This window comes from Mustela erminea, chromosome 3 (assembly GCF_009829155.1).
Source record: "Mustela erminea isolate mMusErm1 chromosome 3, mMusErm1.Pri, whole genome shotgun sequence".
NCBI lineage: Eukaryota > Metazoa > Chordata > Mammalia > Carnivora > Mustelidae > Mustela > Mustela erminea.
In genome coordinates, this window is record NC_045616.1 from 119555685 (window position 1) to 119576787 (window position 21103).

The 21103-nt window shown below is 42.7% G+C and overlaps 1 protein-coding gene across 3 annotated transcripts in view; it reads right to left on the minus strand.

Moving 5' to 3' along the window:
• Positions 1 to 21103, minus strand: part of GRIA1 (glutamate ionotropic receptor AMPA type subunit 1) — a 307685-nt gene that overhangs the window by 39592 nt on the left and 246990 nt on the right. For all 3 annotated transcript variants that reach the window (XM_032337241.1, XM_032337242.1, XM_032337243.1), the window contains exons 12-13: positions 6924 to 7122; positions 1422 to 1669 (exon numbers count right to left, since the gene is read on the minus strand). In XM_032337241.1, coding sequence (XP_032193132.1) covers positions 1422 to 1669; positions 6924 to 7122 — 447 coding nt within the window. The remainder of the gene's footprint in view (positions 1 to 1421; positions 1670 to 6923; positions 7123 to 21103) is intronic.

Genomic DNA, 21103 nt, shown 5'->3' on the forward strand with positions numbered 1-21103 from the left:
TGGCTATATTACTGGAAGTTGCTGTCCTCTAGGTCCCCTTTTCTCAGTGATCACAGAAACTGTCATAGTTGTCATGAGCCATCAAACAATACTCACCTGTTGCCTATCTTCCCTGCAAAAATATAGTTCCATAGGGAGAGAGACTATGTCTGTTTTGTTCAAAACTGTAGCTCCAGGTCTGAGCCTAGTACCCAGAACCTTGCAGGCTCAATATTACTGAAATTAATGCAAGATGTGGAGGCAGAGGTGGTCCTCGATGTCAGGATGGGTTAGGAACCCTTCTCCATCCTTTTGCAACCTTTTAAAACATGTTTCAACTTTTCCTTGAACATTATCCTTCCCTAAAATGATTTAGTCTCTCTGTAAATTGACATAACGTCTCATAGGTTACTTCATACAATGCTGTTTTCAATTACCTTCTATATAGATTATCCCATGTGGACTCACAATTATCTTGGATCTAGGAAGAGCTGGGATGAGTAAACTCTCTTTACAGATAAGGAAACTGCAGGTTAGGGAGATGATATGCCTTACCTTTGGTAAGATAATGAGTAGTAAATCCAAGAATTAAATCTATGTCTTTTGACCCTAAGTCTACAGGACTCTACCTTAGCTGTTTGAAATGAATACCAGAGTCTCTTTATGTGAGAGTAAAATCCACTTGCTTCTTTATTGAACTGCCTGTTTCTTGCTAAAGAAATCAGTATCTGAGGGACACCTTGGTGGCTCAGTCCATTAAGCATCTAACTCTTGGTTTTAGCTCAGGTCATGATTTCAGGTTCATGAGACTGAGTCCTACATCAGGCTCCATGCCCAGGGCAGAGTCTGCTTGAGATTCTCTCTCAAATAAATAAATAAATAAATAAAATCTTAAAAAAAAAAAAAAAGAAAACAGTATCTGGCAAAGAATAGGTAATGCCATTCATTTGGTATTATTTTGATTGCCATAGCCAGAGCCTTCAGGACTCAAACTACTTGATCTTTCATTTGGACAATGTGTTTAAGTTTCTTTTGAGACAAACATTACAAACCACCTTCTCTCAAAGAATCCGGGTTGCTGGAGAACTCTGTTCATGGCCTAGTTGGATATGGGAGTGTTTGGTGAAGGATGGTGTGTTATCGATCACATGACACAAACACAAGTTTCATTGATGTTTGACACACTTGGAGGGGTAAGGCGAGGTGTGGGGAGGAACACACGGACAGTGACAGTCATAGCAAGCTGAGGCCCCCAGGTCAATTTCCAACCTCAGGGCTGAAGATCTCGGGTGACTGGAATCTTCCAGGCCCACAGGTGTCCATGAAGAGCCCCCTTGACAGCTTGCCTTGTGGCACTGGAGCCATGTGGCAGACACAGCAGCTTCATTCCTGAGGTAGGGAGGGGAGAGGGAGTACCAAGGAAGCAAATCTTGGCTACTTACCTCAGGGCGGACCCCTTGGGCGTCGCAATGCCATAGCCTTTGGAATCCAAGTTACCTCCCACCTTCATGGTGTCACAGGGTTTCCGCTGCTCAATGTACTCATTCATGGTAGATTCCAGAAGGTAGGCGTATTTGCCTTTGGATTTCCTCACTCGGATCATTCCCTCTTCTGTGGTCCTCACAAAAACTGATGGCTCCGCTGACTTCATATATGTCCACATCTTCTCAAACACGGCAATTTTAGACCTCTGGCAGGGGACAGGAGCAAAGCTGGAATTAAGTGCTGGCTGCACTTGGTGCTGAGGTCGGCACACACACTGACGAAGCGCTGAGTGTAGCTCGATCACACATTCATGAGCGAGATTAGCTCAGGAAGAAACAAATTATGAGTGATTGCAAAATAAGAGGCTCTAATTAGTATCAGTAGGTTCCAAAGCACAAATATCTTGCAAATACAGAATGAACAGAATAGCTCAGAATCTTTTAATTACTGCTGAATTAGACTCTCCTTCTGTATGGGAAGAGTGGAGAAATGGGACCCTGTCTAGGTTCTAAAGACATTACAGAACCTATCTATTGTTCAAGAAGACCATGTTTATACTGCCCAGAACTGCAGAGTGAGTATCAGTGGAATCTGATTTCATTATCGGAGGACAGTACAGAGGAATTTCTGGATCGTGAGTCCTATTACAAGACAGCCCTCAGAAAGTAAACTGTGGTCTGATAAAGCTAATAACTTGAGACCTAATACTGTAGTCTGTTTACATTTCAAAAGCCTCTAAATGTAGCCAGACTGTTTTTCTCCCTTCTTCCTGAACTCATTTTGAACATTCCCTTCTTTGGCACTTTGCCTAGACTGTTTACTTCACTGGATACGCTTGTTCTGTCCACATGCTACTAGTCATTTCACAGACCAGAACAAATCCTATGTATTCTGAGGCCACTTCAGTTTCAAGGACAGTAGTTCACAAGCTCTTGTGGGCACCAGAGTCATATGTAGAAATTGTAAATATTAACATGCCCCTCCTCTGAACCTCGACCTAGAGACTGTGACTCAGCAGTCTGAGCTGGAGCCCAGAAAAAGTCTTCTTCACAAGTTCCCCAGGTGATTCTGATCTATGTGGCCTCTGAGGCTCCCACTTGTAAGGGCTGGTATTCCTCAAGGACACACTGTGCTGGTCCTCACTGGACTGTCAGGCTAGACTGCTGAGATGGGGGGCACCATTGCTGTGCATAGGTCTCAAGTATGTGGATGCTATTTGAAGGAGGGGGGGCATCTTTCCTTCTGTGAGTCCTTCACAGAGTTTACAGCACACAGTAGGCCCTTAGTCAAGGCCCACAATCCAGAACCACAAGTCATCCCTCTCATCTAACATGCTCTTTCTAAAGAGCATCCTTTCCCCAAAGGGCAGATGCATTTTAGGGGTATTGGAGTCTGGCTTTGTAAATGGACAAGTGTTAAACACATATAAGGGGCTATTTTTTTTTTTTTTTTAAAGATAGCGCTAGAGTCATGCAATTCATGGTTAATACACAGGTTACAGATTCGTTTAGTATAAAATGACTATATCCACACGGTGCCATTTTTCTCTGCATACAAGTATCGAGTTTATTTCCTTGATTTTAATATCAGATGTTGGCAAAATATGGCTGGACATTGTTGTATGAGCCAAGTGATCTGTAAGGATATATGGGCCTAGAAAAATTCTGGTCTCAAGGGAAAGTTAATGGAAATTGTTACTGAGAATTTCAGAGAGGCCTTTGGTGGGGTCTGTAATTAGATCAATGAGACGATGTGCTTTACAGCATGGTTGACCATCTGGAAAGGCCACTGGACTGGGAGTGAGTAGCCTGGGTTCTAGTCTTTCCCCATCTGTTTCATGAGGAGTTGGGGCATGGGGACCTTTGAGTCCCTTGTGGCCTTGAAAAATCTGATTCTTTACATGAAGATACATCATTCAAACAACAATGTCCGCATGAAGAAGAGGAGGGAAGAAAAGGGAGGGAGAATTTACAGTCAGGGGAGGAAATACCCAGAACCAATCAGAGCATCTTCAGTGTAGATCATATTCTCTCACAGAAACAGAGAAATGTATAAATTGAGCTGCGACTAGATTTGCAGATGATCTTCTAGGCAGAAACCCAACAAAACACCCAGCAGGGCAATGGCAAGATGCAATTTGACCTGACAGGATGGCCACGGCAGGGAGCAGGGCTGCTGACAGGCAGAGCTGAACAGCCCTCTGGGCAGCAGTATGCAGAAAATTAATATGTCTTCTCAGCCTCACCCCAGTGCCCCAAACGCCAGGGCTGTGCTTATCGCCGCTCAGAGCAGGCGATCAGGAAAATCTCATCTCCAGGGATGCGAAGGCGGCATGAGTGGCAGGGAGGATCGGAAGCATACTTGGGGTATTTGTTCTTGGATCTCTCCTATGATCTGCAGCTCTCACAGCCCTTCACACATCTTAATTAAACTGTCGATGGAGGATTAAGTGACTTGGGGCTGGGGCTGCCTAGGAGCTCTGGGCTGCCATGAGGACAAGAAGCTAGACTTCTTTTTCAGAGACCGGGATAGAAGAATGCTTGTCTCACCATTCCCTCCTTCTGCCTCATGGGGGTGGTGGGTGATCCTTGTCTCTCCACCCACCAAAGTCCTGGTGGGAAAATTCTCAAGGTCCAAGTCACGGAGTTGGAGGGGCTCATGGGGGCATATCTCGTCAGTGCTTACTTTCTACACGTAAAGAAACTGAGGCCCACAGTGTGGCAGAGAACTCTCCAATGTCAGGGCAGAGGCAGGAGTAAAACCCAGGTCTCCTGATTGCACACCCTTGCCTTTTCACTGCAACCAGCTGCCTCCCTTGTTTTAGGTTTTAGATCTTACTAGCTGGGGGACCTTGGGCAAGTAACAACATTTCTGAGCCTCAGTGCTCCTATCCTGACAATGATGATGATAGCAACCACTGCACAGTATTGCCTGGAGATTATAAGACAACAAAGGTAAAATGCATGACCCAGTGTTGGGCACATAGTAGGTGTTCCATAAGTGGTGCAATTACTGTTAATAATTATGCCCTTTCTTTGGGTTTTACTTTAGGATCAGAATGCCCAGTACCAAAAAAAAAAAAAAAAAAAAAAAAAGAATGCCCAATACATGGTTAGCTCGAGACCAGTTTTCCTTCCTATATGTGACAGATGTTGTCACCGGTCAAGGAATTCTTTCACACTGTGCAGATGTGCCCCCAGAGTCCCCTCTCAACATCAAACTCTAGGCAAACAGTGATGATTAATCAGAGTTCGCATATGAACTATAACCTGTTGTCACCAACACAGTAGGCCTGGTGAGTGAACAGAGCTTACAGAATATACATTATCTTGTTTCTAGATGCCTAACAGTGTGCTCTGGACAAGAAATAGAAGTATGTCAATTGACATAGTTACTAACAGAGAACTTTCAAATCATAAGTCCTAGCCGTGCCTCTGAGTAGCTAGCACATGCCCATTTTCTTCTCTGGGCCTCAGTTTCCCCAACTACCAGAGGAAAAGGTTAGACTAGATTTGTCCATGGGCCCACCTAATAGCCTGAGTAATCTTTTTAAAAAATCAGTTACTGATGCCACCTCATCAGGACAGTATGGGTCATTGGTAAGAATGCTTGGGCTGAGCTGGGGAAACAGATATTGTGTTCATCCTGGACTTACATTATGATTCTCTGAATATCAATTTCTTGTCCACAAAATGGACACGTAAGCCCTGTTTTGCCATAGGTCATGGGTGGAACATAAATGAGACCATGGATGGGAGAGTGATTTGGGGATGTGATGTGTTCATATATGGGGGATGAGAGCATGGGTATGTAGTGGGTAAGTGAATCGGCTGTTCCCAATTCACAATTGGCTGTTCATCAGCAGGCCTGGGGCACAGGACTGGCCGTATGGACAAATATCAGACATCTCCTTCACATTTTGGCTGCAGGCTAAAAATGCCAGACAATTATGATGAGATTTCACGAGGTTTTTCCATTAGCTGGTTGGGTAAGCTTAAGCAAGTCACATCACCCTCTAAAATGACAGACTGACCAGGTGACCTCCAAGTTACCTTCTTGCTCCAGTATATGGAAAGTGGATGATTTTAGCCTTGGAGACTGGATCAGTGATTGTTAAGACTTTGGTCCCTTTCCTCCTTCTTATACAGAACACAGAACCCATGATCAAGAACCTGAGCACATCACTCTGTAGGTCTACCCCCGGGCCAGGGGTTTGCTCCATGAAGTTGTAGTGAGAACCTGGTAGGTAATGCACAGGATCCCTATCCCTTGTCTGAAACAAGGTAGAAGCTTACTGTCTATTCCCCTTCCACTACTTATAAGCTGTGTGACCTTAGGCAATTACTCTTACGTCTCTGAGCTTCATATATGAAATGGGGACAACAAATTTCTAACTAGTCTCTCTAATGAGAGGACTAAATGAGATAATTCATGCAGGGTGTGCTAGAACAGGGCCTGATTCATAGTGAGTGCTAGGTAAGTGGTAGCGATTGTTTATTATTTTTTCTTTCACCAAAACATGGTAACTCCATGTGCTATTTTGTTCAGCTTTTAGGATGAACATGTCTAATGTCCAGGGAACTACAGGTTTTTCTGCTTTGGGGCATTTGTTCAAGTTGTCCCCTTTTCCTGGAATGTAATGAGCCAACCCAGGTCTGCCCTAGTTTCATGATGCCTAGAAATGTTTTTCCAAAGTTTGTGGCTACAAAGCCCTACCCCTCCATCAAAATGGTTCCCAAATGCCTATACCCCAAAGCCCTAATGGGAAACAGAGCCTTGTGTCTTAGATGCCTCATCTCTTTTAATCTTATAATGACTCCTTGAGGTAGATATTATTCTCCAGATGATATAGAAGAGGAAATGATGTCAACCCGCTACAGGCCAGAGAACGAGGATGAAGCCAGGTTCTGGCCCTAGGTCTTGCTGATCCTAGGCTCCTAAGCTCTCTGCTCCTCTGCCTCCATTTGCTGTCTCCAGTCACGTGGCATTTCCACCACCTCCACTCTCACTTCACATTTTCTCTCTCCTGGCACTGTTAAACAGACCACCTGTTCCAGTAATTGTTTCCCATATACCATCTCCTTATTCATCAAGTCTTTAAGAGGGGGACATACATGGCAAAGTTCTGGACCTTGTCCCTAAGCTGATCCTGATCAATTGCTGATTAGATTACAAGTATGTGTGGGAGCAGGGAAGGAACTGCATGTCCTATCCTTTGCAGCCCTCAGAGAACTTGGCACCGTCTGGCATATGTAAGGGGTCTGGTTCAATGAAAGAGCTTTGAAGTTATCACAAATACAGAAATGTAGATTTCTCTGGGATTTGTAGAAAGCTGAGAAAAACTCTGGGTTTCTGTGACTTGTACTGAATTAAGAAGTTACCCTGCTTGCCTATAATCACAGGTTTCTTAATGAGGATCCCCTCTTATGAAGGTGCCTTAGGACAAGGGATGTTCCTACCCTGAAGAACTCCTTAGTAGACCCTGCTTCCAGGGTCCCATAAGCGATTTCCGTCTGCTTCGCTAGGTCCTCAGCACTCTCGATGGGAGACACCATCCTCTCCACGGTCAGGAAGGCAGCCAGGTTGGCTGTGTATGAGGAGATGATGATCAAGGTGAAGAACCACCAGACACCACCAACGATGCGGCCAGACAGGGACCTGCAGGCCAAAGGGAAGAGGTGTCAGAAGCATAGACATCAACCGCAGAAGGCTATGGGGAAGGGCCAAGGGCTAGCCTACACCCTGTCAGCAGAGCTGTCAAACCCTATTGCACCCTTCTCCTCTGTCAGCTAGATGTGAGAATTCATGTCAGAGAGATTCTCTGGCATTTTGTTCCTTAAAACAGATAAAGACCTATGGGGTTGCTATTCTTCAGGGTGTTAAAACCCCACAGGCATATATTCACACTACTTTCACACATGCATATACTCCAATACCTGTGCCAACAAAGACAGATATGTCAACACTTGTCTACAAAATCACACACATGTACAATTATCCTTTTAAATGCAGTTACATACACACCAAATGTTTGTGCAAACATATATGAGTGCAAATGCATTTAAACACATGATGCACACATTTGATCATGTTCAGAAATGTTTCCAGACTGCCTTCTCATTATTGTTCTTTTGGTCATCAAAGGTCATAAAAATGATGGACTAGAAGGAAGGGAAGGGTAATTGACTGGAGACAGAATGAGAGCAGTTGTACTCTAGCCACTTTGGGAGAATGTCACCGTTGAGGGTAGGCACAGTGCTCCCTTCTACCACAGAGAAAGAGTTTGGCTGAAATAAAAGACAAAGAATATTTTGTACTGGATCAAAGTGGAAACTGTAACAGTGATAAAGGAGGTAAGAAATTGATCCTGATCTTCTTAGAGTCCGATTTTCCTCTTTATGCCCAACAATGAAGAGAAATAGGACCAGTCAAGAGTTCTACTGGGATCTTTCAGATTTGGCTAGGAGAATGCCAATTCTAGAACATTTTCCCAAAGATATTACAAAATTATGTCAATGTCATATGGGGTGATTCGATGTGGTTGACACACAGGGCATTGGATTATACCAAATCATATAGTGATAAAGTTATTTGCATTCTGTTTCTCTTTCCATCTGGCTCACTTTGTTAAGGAAGTGTTATCCTGGAGCTACTGGAACTTTACATACTTTCTAACATGTGCCTTGACAGCCTCAAGCTCAGAGTCTTCAGTAGGTGACAGTACTTAACTAAAACCTTATACTTAACAACCAAAGAAAGAAATCACCAATCCACCCCATAAGTTTTACAGATAAAGAACCTCAAGTCTCAGATCACACTGACCTAGGAACAGAACCCAGGCCTGCTAGCTTGCTTGATTATTCCACACTGTTCTCAATCTTCTGATCAACCTTTTCTGTGTTACTACCATGTTCCTGTGTGTTCCACTTTGTTTCCATTTTTTAGAGGCTCCTTTCCATTCTAGGCAGGCAATAATCACTTCAAAAAATTCAACAAATATTTGTTATTTCTTGCTCTATGGAAAATAATGTCTTAGATGCTTCACATTAAAAGGGAAATAAAAGGAAATCTGTTCAAAGGAAGGAGACTGGGAGAGTGGAGCAGAGCTGTGTTATGGGAAGAATAGCTGTGGGAAGAGGAGACCAGAAGAGAGAGGTGTTTGCTGAGGATTGACATGAGGCTGCTACCAGGAAACCTGATTTGGGAGCATTTGGCAGAAGTTTCAGGAAAGCAAACACTAAAAACGAAGAAGTGGGTATTTGATGGGTAGGGTGGTGCAACAATGAGTTGGCTGTCCTGAGGGTGAGAGTGAGTTTCTCCATTTCTGAAGATGTTCAAGTAGTAGAACATTTACAGAGATGCTGTATTTGGTGCCCACTCTTAGTCCCCCTAGGTACAAAGTGCTAGGGACATAAGTCTACTTAGAGGAAGGATCAGACATCACAGGGAGCCAGCCTTCTCTCATACTCCTCCCATCTTTCCCATCTCTGAGTTTCTGTGATTTAAAATCATAAGTAGGTAGACCAGGCTGCATGGCTTCCATTGGGCAGTCAAACAAAATGAGACCTATAAAGGCAAAACTATTCTCCCCATACCCCAAGACTTGTATACATCTGTACTCAAAATCACCCCAGTCTTCTGATAACTAATCCAGTGTTCTTTTTGCTTTAGGAGGTGGTAAATAGCAGTGTTTCGGGGGTGTGATGAAGATGCTGCTCTTTTCCCAAGTCTGAGTGACCACAGTAGCATCTAAAATAGACTTCCCTCCATGTAGCTCCTTGTGCTCTCATTCCTTTGCCTAATCAGCCTGAGTGATAGATATAAAAACATTAATTATATCATGTTGCTTCTTCGTGTAAAATCCATGAAGCCCCTTTACACTTGGAATAAAATTCAAACTCATTGGTGACCCTCAAGGCCATATGGGATCTGGTCCCTGCCCTGCTCTCCAGTGTCTCCACAATATGCTTTCTGTACTCTGGTCACATTGGGATTCGTTTTGTCCTTCCTACTCAAAAGGCTCACACCCTTATCACATGCCATCATTCCCCCTGATCATTGCATCAGCCCTGTTCATCCTTCAGACCTCACCCTACCCAGTACAATTTTAGCATTCAGACTTAAGAATCTCAGAGCCCCATGTAGCTCACATTGCAGTTGAAATCTGATCTCAATTTGTGTGACTGTTGACGGTTTGTTGTTCCCCTGGATCATAAGTTCCACAAAAGTAAAAAATCTTATAGCACCAAGCACAGAGTGGGCCTCAATAACAAGTGAATGCATGAATGTCACCTCTCTCATAACCTGCCAGTTCTATTTATGCTGGATTCTAGAGACCTGGCATCTTTTTTTAGGGCCAGGAGAATCCAAACTTGCATATAGCCCAGGATGCCTGGAGTCATAGCCCCAAACCAAGTGTTTAGGATAGCTATCTCCTTTTCCAACATGACTCAACCGAGAGACCTAGCTAAGGTATCCCAACTTGGGGATCATCTAGGGAAACTCAAAGCCCTCCCAAGAAAGTTCCAAGCCAATAATAGCTCCTTCTTCCCTGTTATCCTTTAATCGGTATTTATCCGCTAGGAGTTGAGAGCAGCTTATCCTACACACTATTCCCCACATGACCACTTACTTAATAAAGACACCAAGGAAGGAGTCTGTTGTTTAATAGTAAGTATCATCCATGGAATAACTAGAGGGTGAGGGTAGAGGCTCCTCAAAATGACATGATTCCAATGCTTCATTTGCATTTGATCCACACAGTAGGAGCTTGAGTGTAAGGCTATGCCTGTCTTCATTTCAGACCTGGTACAGGCAAAGCTGGACCCTCTGTCCAAGAACTCTGCATTTTCCCAGGTCCCTACCACAGGTAGGGAATTGGAATTAATAGAGATTGTGACTGGGAATAAGTGTCTTTGCTCTTTCACTGACCAGCCCCATAACCTTGGCAAGTTGCCTGCTCAGTTGAGCCTCTGTGGTCTTCTCTGTGTAATGAATGGGTGAGATTAACCCTATGTCATGGTGAGAAACCAAAACTTTTAGTTCTAGGCTTAGTTGATTCTTTTCCTTCAACTGATACAAGCTATTGGAATTAAAATAGTAGTGGCAAAAACCCTTTGAGAAGTGCTGTTGAAACATGAGGCATTATTTTTGTGAGAATTATTCTGGTTGGGAGCTATAGGATAAATTCCTTAGTAGGGAAGGAACAGCTTTGATCTGGCCCTTGGAGGGATGCCTAGTCACTGAATTTTATTAGTGTTATAACTTGGCACAACTCTTCCCCAAAGTACCTATGTGATTGAGGAATCCAGAATTGGTCACAACTTCTATGGCTTGTTTGACTGTTTATTTTATTGATCTTATATTTGCAGTCCTGTGAAATGGATGGGAGAGGGATGACTAGCCCCATCTTGCAGATGAAAGATCTACAGTTATGGGACAAGGTGACTCATCCAAGGCCACAGAGTGAGGCACTGGCAAATCTGGGTCTAGGAAACAGGACTTCCTATTTCTAGGCCAGCACTCTACCTACTGTAGAACATTATTACTTCCCTCGCCAGATTATGATTGATTTCTAGATGGGCACGGACTTCTTCCACCCACATTATCACAACCAATACTCATTTCTTGTAAAGCTCAGTGGAATGTTTAGAAGCTACAGAAGGTAGTCTGACCACCAGCATCTCCACAGAATTGGAAACCTCTTTGTATTTGTTTTCTGTCACTGGATAACAAATCACCACAAACTTAGCAGCTTCTAACAGTGCTCATTGTCTCATAGTTCTGTAGATCAATAGTCTGGATCAAGAGTATCTAGATTCTGCTAAGGCTCTCACCAGGCTGAAATCAGGGTGTTGACTGGGGCTGTCATTCTCATCTAGGGCTTGGTTATTCAAGCTTACTGCTTGTTTGCAGGAGTCACCTCCCTGTGATCATGGGACCAAGGGCATTTTCTCCTTACTGGCTGTCAGCCAGGAGCTGCTTTCAGCTTCACAGGTTGCCTGTGTTCTGGATCACATGTCTCCTCCATCTTCAAGCCAATAATAGTGTGGCAAACTCTTTCTTTGAACCTCTCTGACTTCCACTCACTAGAGAAAACTCTGTTTCTTATTTTTTTAAATTTAAATTCAATCAGCCAATACATAGTACATGATTAGTTTCAGATTCAGTGTTCAACAATTCATCAGCTGAGTATAACACCCGGTGCTCATCACATCATGTGCCCTTCTTCGTTTCTAAAGGGCTCATTTGTTGGGGTCAGGCCCACTTGGAGAAAATCTCTGTACTTTAAATTCAACTGATTTGGGACTTCAAATTACATCTGTAAAATCTCTTCACAGCAGAACCTAGGTTAGTGTTTGAATGACCAGTGGATAGGAATCTTTAGAAATGGGTACCATACTATTTATCCATTCATCTGGCTTGTATGGCAGGCACTATTAGGCATCAGAGAGATAGGAGTGAGTAGACCACAGTCTCTGCCTTCCATGGAGAAGATGGGAGGGCAGTGTGGCCTAGTGATTAAAACACAAGCTTTAGAGTTTGATGCCCTGATTCTCTGCAAAGTGCTTCACATGGTGTTTGGAGCATAGTAGGTCCTCAGTAGAGCCATCATCACCATCTCATGTTAATGTCATAAATGGTAATTACAGTACTATCTCAATTATGTGACAAGTAAGAAAGTAGCACTAAGGGGACATGGGAAGGTTTGATAATTACTCTGCTGGCAGGGGTCAGGGAGAGTTACCAGACGAGGAGAAAATTGCGCTAGATTTTGGAGTGTAAGTAGGAGACTGCCAAGCAGAATAGGTGTGGGGGTAGGAGAGGCTCAGTTGATAGAGGTAAATGGAGGAGGTAATGGAGTATTATCTCTTCTGTAAACTCCCCAATCACACTATAGTCATCCTCCTAGTACAGTTCTAACCACACCGCTGTAATGATTTTTTTAAGATGTTGCTATGATTATTACTCATGGTATTACTGATCAACAGAGATGATGCAGGGTTGAACTTGATAAAACAGTGCAAAGACATCTGGAGGGACAGGCTGGCTGAAGAGATGAAGAGATCAAAGTGACAGGGTTTGGTGATCCATGGGAGCAGGGGCTATGAGAGACGACAATGTTCAAATGATAGTTCATGCCTAGTGAGTGAATGGATTCTGACATGTACTTGATGCTGGCCATAAGCTATCTCTTCTTGAAAATGATGTTTTTTTCCCTTTTGTTAATAAGACACTATATTATTAAAGATGATGCTAATAGAGGATGGCTAGGCTCTGATTGGATCATTTTCTGGTTCTGACAGATACTTCCTGTCTTGATCATGAATTAGGATTTGCTGTAGGCCTTTAATTGTTTCTAATCTCAGCTTGGATTTGTTGCTCTAGATGAGGGGTAGGCAAACTTGTTGTGTAGAAGTCCAGGTAGTAAATATTTCAGGCTTTGAGGGCCTTATGTCCTACTCATCTCTGTTTTGTGGTGTGAAAGCAGCCACAGACGACATGTAAACACACACACATGGCTGTATTCTAATAAAACTTTGATTATAAAAACACATGGCAGGCTGGATTTGGCCTGTGGGCCATGTTTTTCTGCCTCCTGCCCTCAGTCTTACTGTGAATGTCCGAGACTTTTTTTTTTTAATTGTGTTATGTTAGTCACCATACAATGCATCATTATTTTTGATGTAGTGTTCCAAGATTCATTGTTTAAATGAATAACACCCAGCGCTCCATGCAATATGTGCCCTCCTTAAGGCCCATTACTGGACTAACCCAGCCCCCACCCCCCTCTAAAACCCTCAGTTTGTTTCTTGAAGACCACAGTCTCTTATGGTTCGTCTTTCTCCCCTCAATTTTCTCTTCCTTATCTTAATGTCCTCCATGCTATTCCTTATGTTGCAAAAGTAAGTGAAACCATCTGATGATTGACTGTCTCTGCTTGACTTATTTCACTCAGCATAATCTCCTCCAGTCTTGTTCAAGGACTGGATACAAAAGTTGGTTATTTATCCTCTCTGATGGTTGAGTAATATTCCATTGTATATATTGTATATGTGTATATATCCATTCATCTGTTGAAGGGCATCTTGGCTCTTTCCACAGTTTGGCTATTGTGGCCATTGCTGCTATGAACATTGGGGTACATATGGCCTTCTTTTCACTATGTCTGTATTTTTGGGGTAAATACCCACTAGTGCAAAGACTGGGTCATAGGGTAGCTCTATTTTTAATTTTTTGAGGAATTTCCACACTGTTTTCCAAAGTGGCTGACCCAACTTGCATTCCCATCAACAGTGTAAGAGGATTCCCCTTTCTCCACAACTTTTCCAACATTTGTTGTTTCTTGTTTTGTTAATTTTTGCCATTCTAACTGGTGTAAGGTGGTATCTCAGTATGGCTTTGATTTGAATTTCCCTGATGGCTAATGATGATGAACATTTTTTCATGTGTCTGCTAGACATTTGTGTGTCTTCATTGGAGAAGTGTCTGTTCATGTCTTCTGCCCATTTGGTTTAAGTTAATGTGCTACAGTAGTCAAGAAATATCTCGACATCTCTGTAGTTATTAGCACCTCCATATAAACACCCAGTAAAATATTAGAATGATTCATTTGACAATTTTGTCCTACCCTCAAGGAGAAAATAGAGGGAACTGGTCAAGAGAATGGACCCAGGGCTCAGACAAAGCAGGATGGAGTCCTGCCTCATTACTTACTGGTTCTGTGACTTTGGGCAAGTCACTGTATCTCTTTGTGCTTGTTTCTTTACAAAATTAAGTAATAGTACTCAAGGCATTTCCAATAATTAAAAAGGAAAATATAAATGGAGCATGTAGCACAGTGCCTGGCCCAGAATAAGCATTTGAGGATGGAGGTAATGCAGATGATGTGAGGAGCAATGGCCTGCCTAGAGGTGAGGGAGCTGACACCATCGTCAGGAACATTCAGGAAAGCAGATCCTTGGGATATGGGGAGTATAAAGTTATTAAAAAGCAATCAACTTTTGATCCCATCAACCTACTCTATAGGACCTCTCCAAAAAGGAGTTGGATATGGACATTCTTCTTTATTTCAAAAGCATTTCCTGTCATCCCCAAGAGGAAGGGGACAGTAGGGACACCTCCTGTGTGCCTTCATTTAGCTGAGCTCAAGAGGTCACTGAGTGCAACCTATATCCCTTTGTCATCTGCTTCAAATGGCTATTTTTAAAAAGTAATGAAAACATGGGCATGAAGGCAGAAACTCAGATGGCCTTCCTCTAAATTACTAGGAGAAACAAAAGTCCATCCTGGCTAATTACTGAGCTAAGCCATGCTCACAGAGATGCTCACTTGGGATGACACATCAAGGTTCCCAGACCAGGGTAAATAGCTCTGGCCACATGCAACAATTTTACTGATGAGGCCACTTCATCTAAGACACTGTGTCTTGTTGGCCAATCATCCATTTGTCACCAGCTGCAAATCACTCAGCACTTCCGTGGTGCAGCAGGAGTGACTCATTTTAATTATCCCAGCTGCTGGTCACCGTGTTCCAGCACTGTGGCGGGGGGATGGCCCTGGACTCCTGGGGTGAGTACCAGGGGTGGGAAGCTAGGGGTTAGACAACAAGGTCAATGGAAAGCCCCAGTAGTCTGTGAGCTAGAGTTTGCAGCAACTCTGCAAGTTTGAGCAAGTTTGCAGCACTTGCAGAGCAAGGTTTCAAAGAAGAGTTGTCTTATGTTCTTGTTGTTTTCCATTTAGGTAGGCTAAAGAAGTGTGGCATGGGCACAGTTTGCAAAAGAATGGGTGTAGATGGGTTCAGGTACTAATTTGGTCCCTCTCTAAGTATCAGCTTCCACACATGAAAATGGAGATAATGATTTCCATCTCATGGATGGCAAGAATTCTGGGAGTCAGTCATGTCTTGCACTTAGCAGAGACACAGCAGGGCTCAAGATGTCACGTGTAATAATGGTGATATTGATGATTTCTTCTAGAAACCCTCCTCTTAGCTTCTAGGCCCCTCCACTCCTGGCTCCTCCTATCTTGCAGATTGCTCTTTCTTCCTTTCTTTTTTCTTTTTATCCGAGAGAGAGAGAACATGTGTGCACACATGCATGTGTGTACAACATAGGGAGGGGCAGAGAGAGAAGGAGAAAAGAGAATCTTAAGCAGGCTCCATGTTCAGCACGGAGCCCAATGTGGGGCTCAATCTCATGACCCTGAAATTATGATCTGAGCCAAAATCAAGAGTTGGACTCTTAACTGACTAAACCACTCAGGAGCCCTAGGGTCATTCCTACATAGTCTATTTTGCTGGTTCCTCCTTTCCACCCAATCTCAAGTTCTTTCTGTGCCCAAAGCTCAGGCCTCAGCCCTCTTCCCAACCCTACCGACCATCTTGCCCTAGCTAACCTCCTTCAGTTCATGTCCTTTATTTGTGGAAGCTGACAACTCCCAAATTTCAATTTCCAGACCCTCTCCTGACCTCTAACATCTCACTGCCTCCTTGACACCTTGAAACCTGAAATATCTAAAACAAAATTCTTAAGGAACTCCTACCAAAAAGCCCCAAATAAATACAACATTATTAACTCTTCTGCCTCTACTTCATTGCAGGAAATGGCATCACTGTCCATCCTCTTCGAACCAAATACCAGGGAGCCATTTCCGCCATGTCTCTTTCTCTCGCCCCCCCACATCTAGTCCGTCCCATCCAGTCATCCCCTTAGTGACAGATCCCATTCTAGACACTAAATATCACTGTCACATTTCATGCTTCACATTTCACATGCTGCTTTTCTCCTTGTACAATCCATGTCCACATAGTAGCCAGAGACTCTTTTTTTTTTTAATTTATTTATTTATTTATTTATTTTTTAAATTTTTTATTTTTTATAAACATATATTTTTATCCCCAGGGGTACAGGTCTATGAATCACCAGGTTTACACACTTCACAGCACTTACCAAAGCACATACCCTCCCCAATGTCCATAATCCCACCCCCTTCTCCCAAACCCCCTCCCCCCAGCAACCCTCAGTTTGTTTTGTGAGATTAAGAGTCACTTAGGGAGACAAACCATAAGAGACTCTTTTAAAACTATAAATAGGATCCTATTTTTTCCCACCACACTTAAAATTTGTCACACTTAGGCAAGAAAATCCAAATGCCTTTCTGGGGTCAAGCTGATCTGGATCACCTCTAACCTCATCTTGTACCATTTTTCCTTTCATCGCCATGCCCCAGGCTCATTGGCCTTCTTGCAGTTCCTACCACACACCCAATTCCTTCCCACCTCAGGACATTTGCAACTGCTTTTCCCTTTGCCTGGAACTCACTTCACTGAAATTGTCCCAAACATGCCTCCATCCACGCATTAGGTTTATGTTCATACCTCACCTCCTCACATCCATCCAGATTATCTCTGCCACCCATTTCTCTCTCACCTTACCTGGTTTCTTCATAGCACTTATCATAGTCTACGCTTATAATCTCAATTGATTTGTTGGTCATTCATTACCTGTCTCCACTAAAATGTAACTTCAGTGATGCCAAGAGTCTTATCTGTATCATTCACTGCTATATCCCAGTGCTTAGCATCATGGTGCCTGACATAAGGTAGATGCTCAATGAACATATACTGAATAAATGAATAATTACACACTATTTATTGAGGACTAGATATTTACCAGGCCTGATGAAAACTGAGAAGTTTCTTCTCAAGGGAATCAGTAGAACGAAAATGACCGACACAGAAGGAGCTGTGAGACCCAGGCTGGGGTGAACAGCACAGGGAACTGCTGATCAAGTGCTTAGGAAGAGCAGAGGTGGGAAAATTCATGTACAATGGGGAAATAAAATCTGGAAAGGCAGCATGGAAGAGGGGTGATTGGCAGAGCTGTGCAGGGCAGGCAGGCTTTGAACATTCTGAAATAGAGGGACATTCTTGGGGACAAGAATAGACTGTGCTGTGGTGTGGAGATGGGACAAGAAAGTGAACAAGCAAGAATTACACTTGCCCCAAGTGTAGTAACCACCCAACAGCCATTGTTCTCTGGGTATGGCTTTTGAACTGGGTACTGCAAAAGACACTTGGCATCCATTCTTTAAATCCCCATTGCTCTCTTCAGCCCAAATAGGCTTACGTCCTTTTGACGTTTGAGGAAACTGAGGTTTAGAGAGATGAAATAATTGACTTAAGGTCACAAAGTAGGTGATGGAGCGTGAATGTGAACTCAGATCCATCGAATCCCAACGGTATCATTTGAATGTGCTGAAAGTGGGTCCAGCTTGGACCAGGGCCACCACTCTCATCTTTCAGAGTTTACCTTCTCAGGTCCCAAGCACCACTTGCCCACAGTTCCTAGACACAAAGGAATATTTGGCACCATACTGATGTTAAAAATGGGACTTCCTCCACATATATTTTTGGGCTTAAGTTCTTAGAAGAAGCCACTCTCTTTTTATAGCTAGCTGCCTGCTGGCTAGCCCATAATACCAAAACATATGGTTTCCCTATATCCAAACCCCTTCCTAGAGTTCCTACTATCTGCTGAACCACTAGCTTGTTTCAGAAGTGAGATGGGTTCTGAAGCCCTGGGTCCCTGACTCAGGGCACCAGGTGTGGGGCTGGGTCCTTGTCTGTGGCCCAACATATCCAGCATTTGAAGTCCTAGGGTTGGAATGTTGTGGGCTTTTAAAAATTGATTCCGACCCACCAGCAAATGAGAGATAAAATAACAATTGGTACTTCTGCTCTAATTAATGATTGGTTAGCTCCAGCACAAGGCGTATGGAAAGGTATATGGAAAGGAGATATTTTACTTAGAATAACCAGCTGAAAATCTTCCATTGCCAGGTATTTTATCAACCTACACAGTTCCTAGCATGCTCACACCCCACCTCTCATGAATCCCCAACCAATCTAGCAGGGCAGCCCCAGAAGGCAGGGAGAAGCTGCTCTTCTTACCCCACCCCCCATTCATTTCACCGAAGGGACAACACAGCTTTTTCTGGGACAGTGAAGAAAATTATTAGAGTTCAGAAATGGTATAGATCTACTTCTGTCCCTGCCACTTATTGACTATACAATTTAGAAAAGTTATTTTGCATCTCCGAGCCTCAGTTTCATCTCTTTATGAAATGGGGACAAGAAAACGAACAACCTAAAAGCTTTGCGAGGATGAGCTGTAATGGCCCTAGGGGGGGTACCTGGGCCAGGGTAGACATCTGGTAGAAACAGCTAATACTATTCAGAAATGAGGGATGACATGGAAAGAAATTTCAGTATGATGTTACGTGGAAAAAAACAGGTTACTAAACAGACTATATGGCCCCATTTTTTAAAATGTTGGCATTTTTTTTTTAATTGAAGTATAGTTGACACACAATGTTACATTAGTTTCAGGTGAATGCCATAGTGATTTGACTTCTCTATATGTGATCCTTTTTCACCACAAGTGTAGCTACCATCTGTCACCCTAAAATGCTGTTACAGTATTACTGACTACACTCCCCATGCTGTACCTCTCAGGCCTGTGACTTATTCATTCCATAACTACTGGAAGCCTGTATCTCCCACTCCCTTTCACCATTTCCCCCATGCCCCTACGCCCTCCCCTCTGGCAGCCATCAGTTTATTCTCTGTATTTATGGGTCTGTTTCTGCTGTTCGTTTGTTCATTTGTTTTGTTTTTTAGAAGACATATCTGAGTGACATCATATGGTATTTTTCTTTCTCTGACTTCACTTAGTGTAATACCCTATAGGTTTATCTATGTCACAAATGGCAAGATCTCTTTCTTTTCTGTGACTAATATTTGATTGTGTATCTTTTTTTTTTTTTTAAGAGAGAGATTACAAGCAGTAGGGGGAGGGGCAGAGGGAGAGAGAGAACCTTAAGCAAGTTCCATGGGGCTTGATCTCATCACCCAGAGATCATGACCTGAGCCAAAATCAAGAGTCAGATGTTCAATCTACTGAGCCACCCAGACACCCCTATAAACCACACCTTCTTTATCCATTTATCTATCAGTGGGTATTTAGGTTATTTCCATATCTTGGCTATTCTAAATTTGCAACAAACATAGGGGTGCACACACCTTTTTGAATTAGTGCTTTTATTTTCTTTGGATAAATACCCAGTAGTGGAATTATTGGATCATAGGGTAACTCTATTTATAATTTTTTGAAAAACCAGCATAGTGTTTTCCACAGTGGCTGAACCAGTTTGCATTCTCACCGCTAGCATGAGAACATTCTGTTTTTTCTATATCCTCACCAACACTTATTATTTCATGTTTTTTGATTCTAGCCATTCTGACACATAGAAGGTAGTATCTTGCAGTGGTTCTAATTTGGATTTCCCTGATGATTAGTGACACTGAGCATCTTTTCATGTATCTGTTGGCATACGGCCCTGTTTGAAAACAACTTTGGCAGAGATTAAGTGTCTGAAAGTATGTAAACTAAGATATTACAGGAGTTATCCAGGTGGCTTCTATTTTCTGATTTTCTAAATGAATACCTGTAGTGATTATAATATGAAGGCAACCTAGGACATACTGGCTAAAATTATGGGCTGTGAGATCTTCCTATCTGGGTTTAAATCTCAACTTCTTTTCCCGCTGGCTGTGTGACCTTGGAGAAGTGACTTAGTCTTTCTGAGTTTTGGCATACTCAACTGTAAAATGGAGATATTATCATGGAAGCCATTTTAGTATTGTTGTCTTTCTTCCACCACAAACCTGGTGTTTGGCAAGGATTTGGGAAGAGGAAAGAAAGGGATCGGTAGACAGGGAAGTGAGGAAAAACCTCTCTGAGAGGGTAATTTTTAAACTGAGAGTTGAAGGTTGAGAATGATTTAGGTTTGTGAAGAATCTGGAAGAACAGCATTATCGGCAGAGGAAACAGGAAGTGCAAAGGTTCTGAGGTAGGAGTAGATTTCATGTGTTCAGGGTAATTAGCTGTGAGTATGGAGCATGAGGCAAGGAACAGATCAATCAGAGCGTCTGAAGCCAGGGCATAGGCTCTGGATTTAACAATTAAAAGTCCAGCTCCAAGTGACTCCTTTTCTGAAAAGCCTGCCTGCTGCTTCTCACCCTCCTTTCTAATTTTTCTGAACTCTTCCACTTTCCCCCCTCAATCCCTCTCCTTGTTCTGCTCTTTTTCACTGTTACCACTACACTAAATTATTAAATTGTTCAAGATATTTTGGATTTCCTCATAATTCCCTAGAACCTAATGCACTCTCAATATTTGTTGAGTGAATGTGGAACTCCATAAGTAGACAATTTGTAATGTTTTCCTCTAAGCTATCTATAAAGAAAATTATTTCTTGAGCTAATTAATAGCAAAAGTATGATTGCATAAGGAATCATTTATTGACGAATTAACAGGCCAATTTCAAAAACTTCAGAAGCATCCATTTTTGAGATACTGGTATCTCCGATAGATCCATGATTCTTACATAGTGCTAAAATCGTGTTCCCTAGAATCTTTGCTCTGAAAAGTGGTTGTCATAAAACAAAGTAATGTGTGAAGTTAAAATAATAAAACTTTGTTTCTTTAAAAATATTGTAAAAGCTGATGTCCTCACAAATTTAGAAAGGCTCCCACTCTTGATGAATCTCTGTGGTAAGGTTGCCTGAATTATT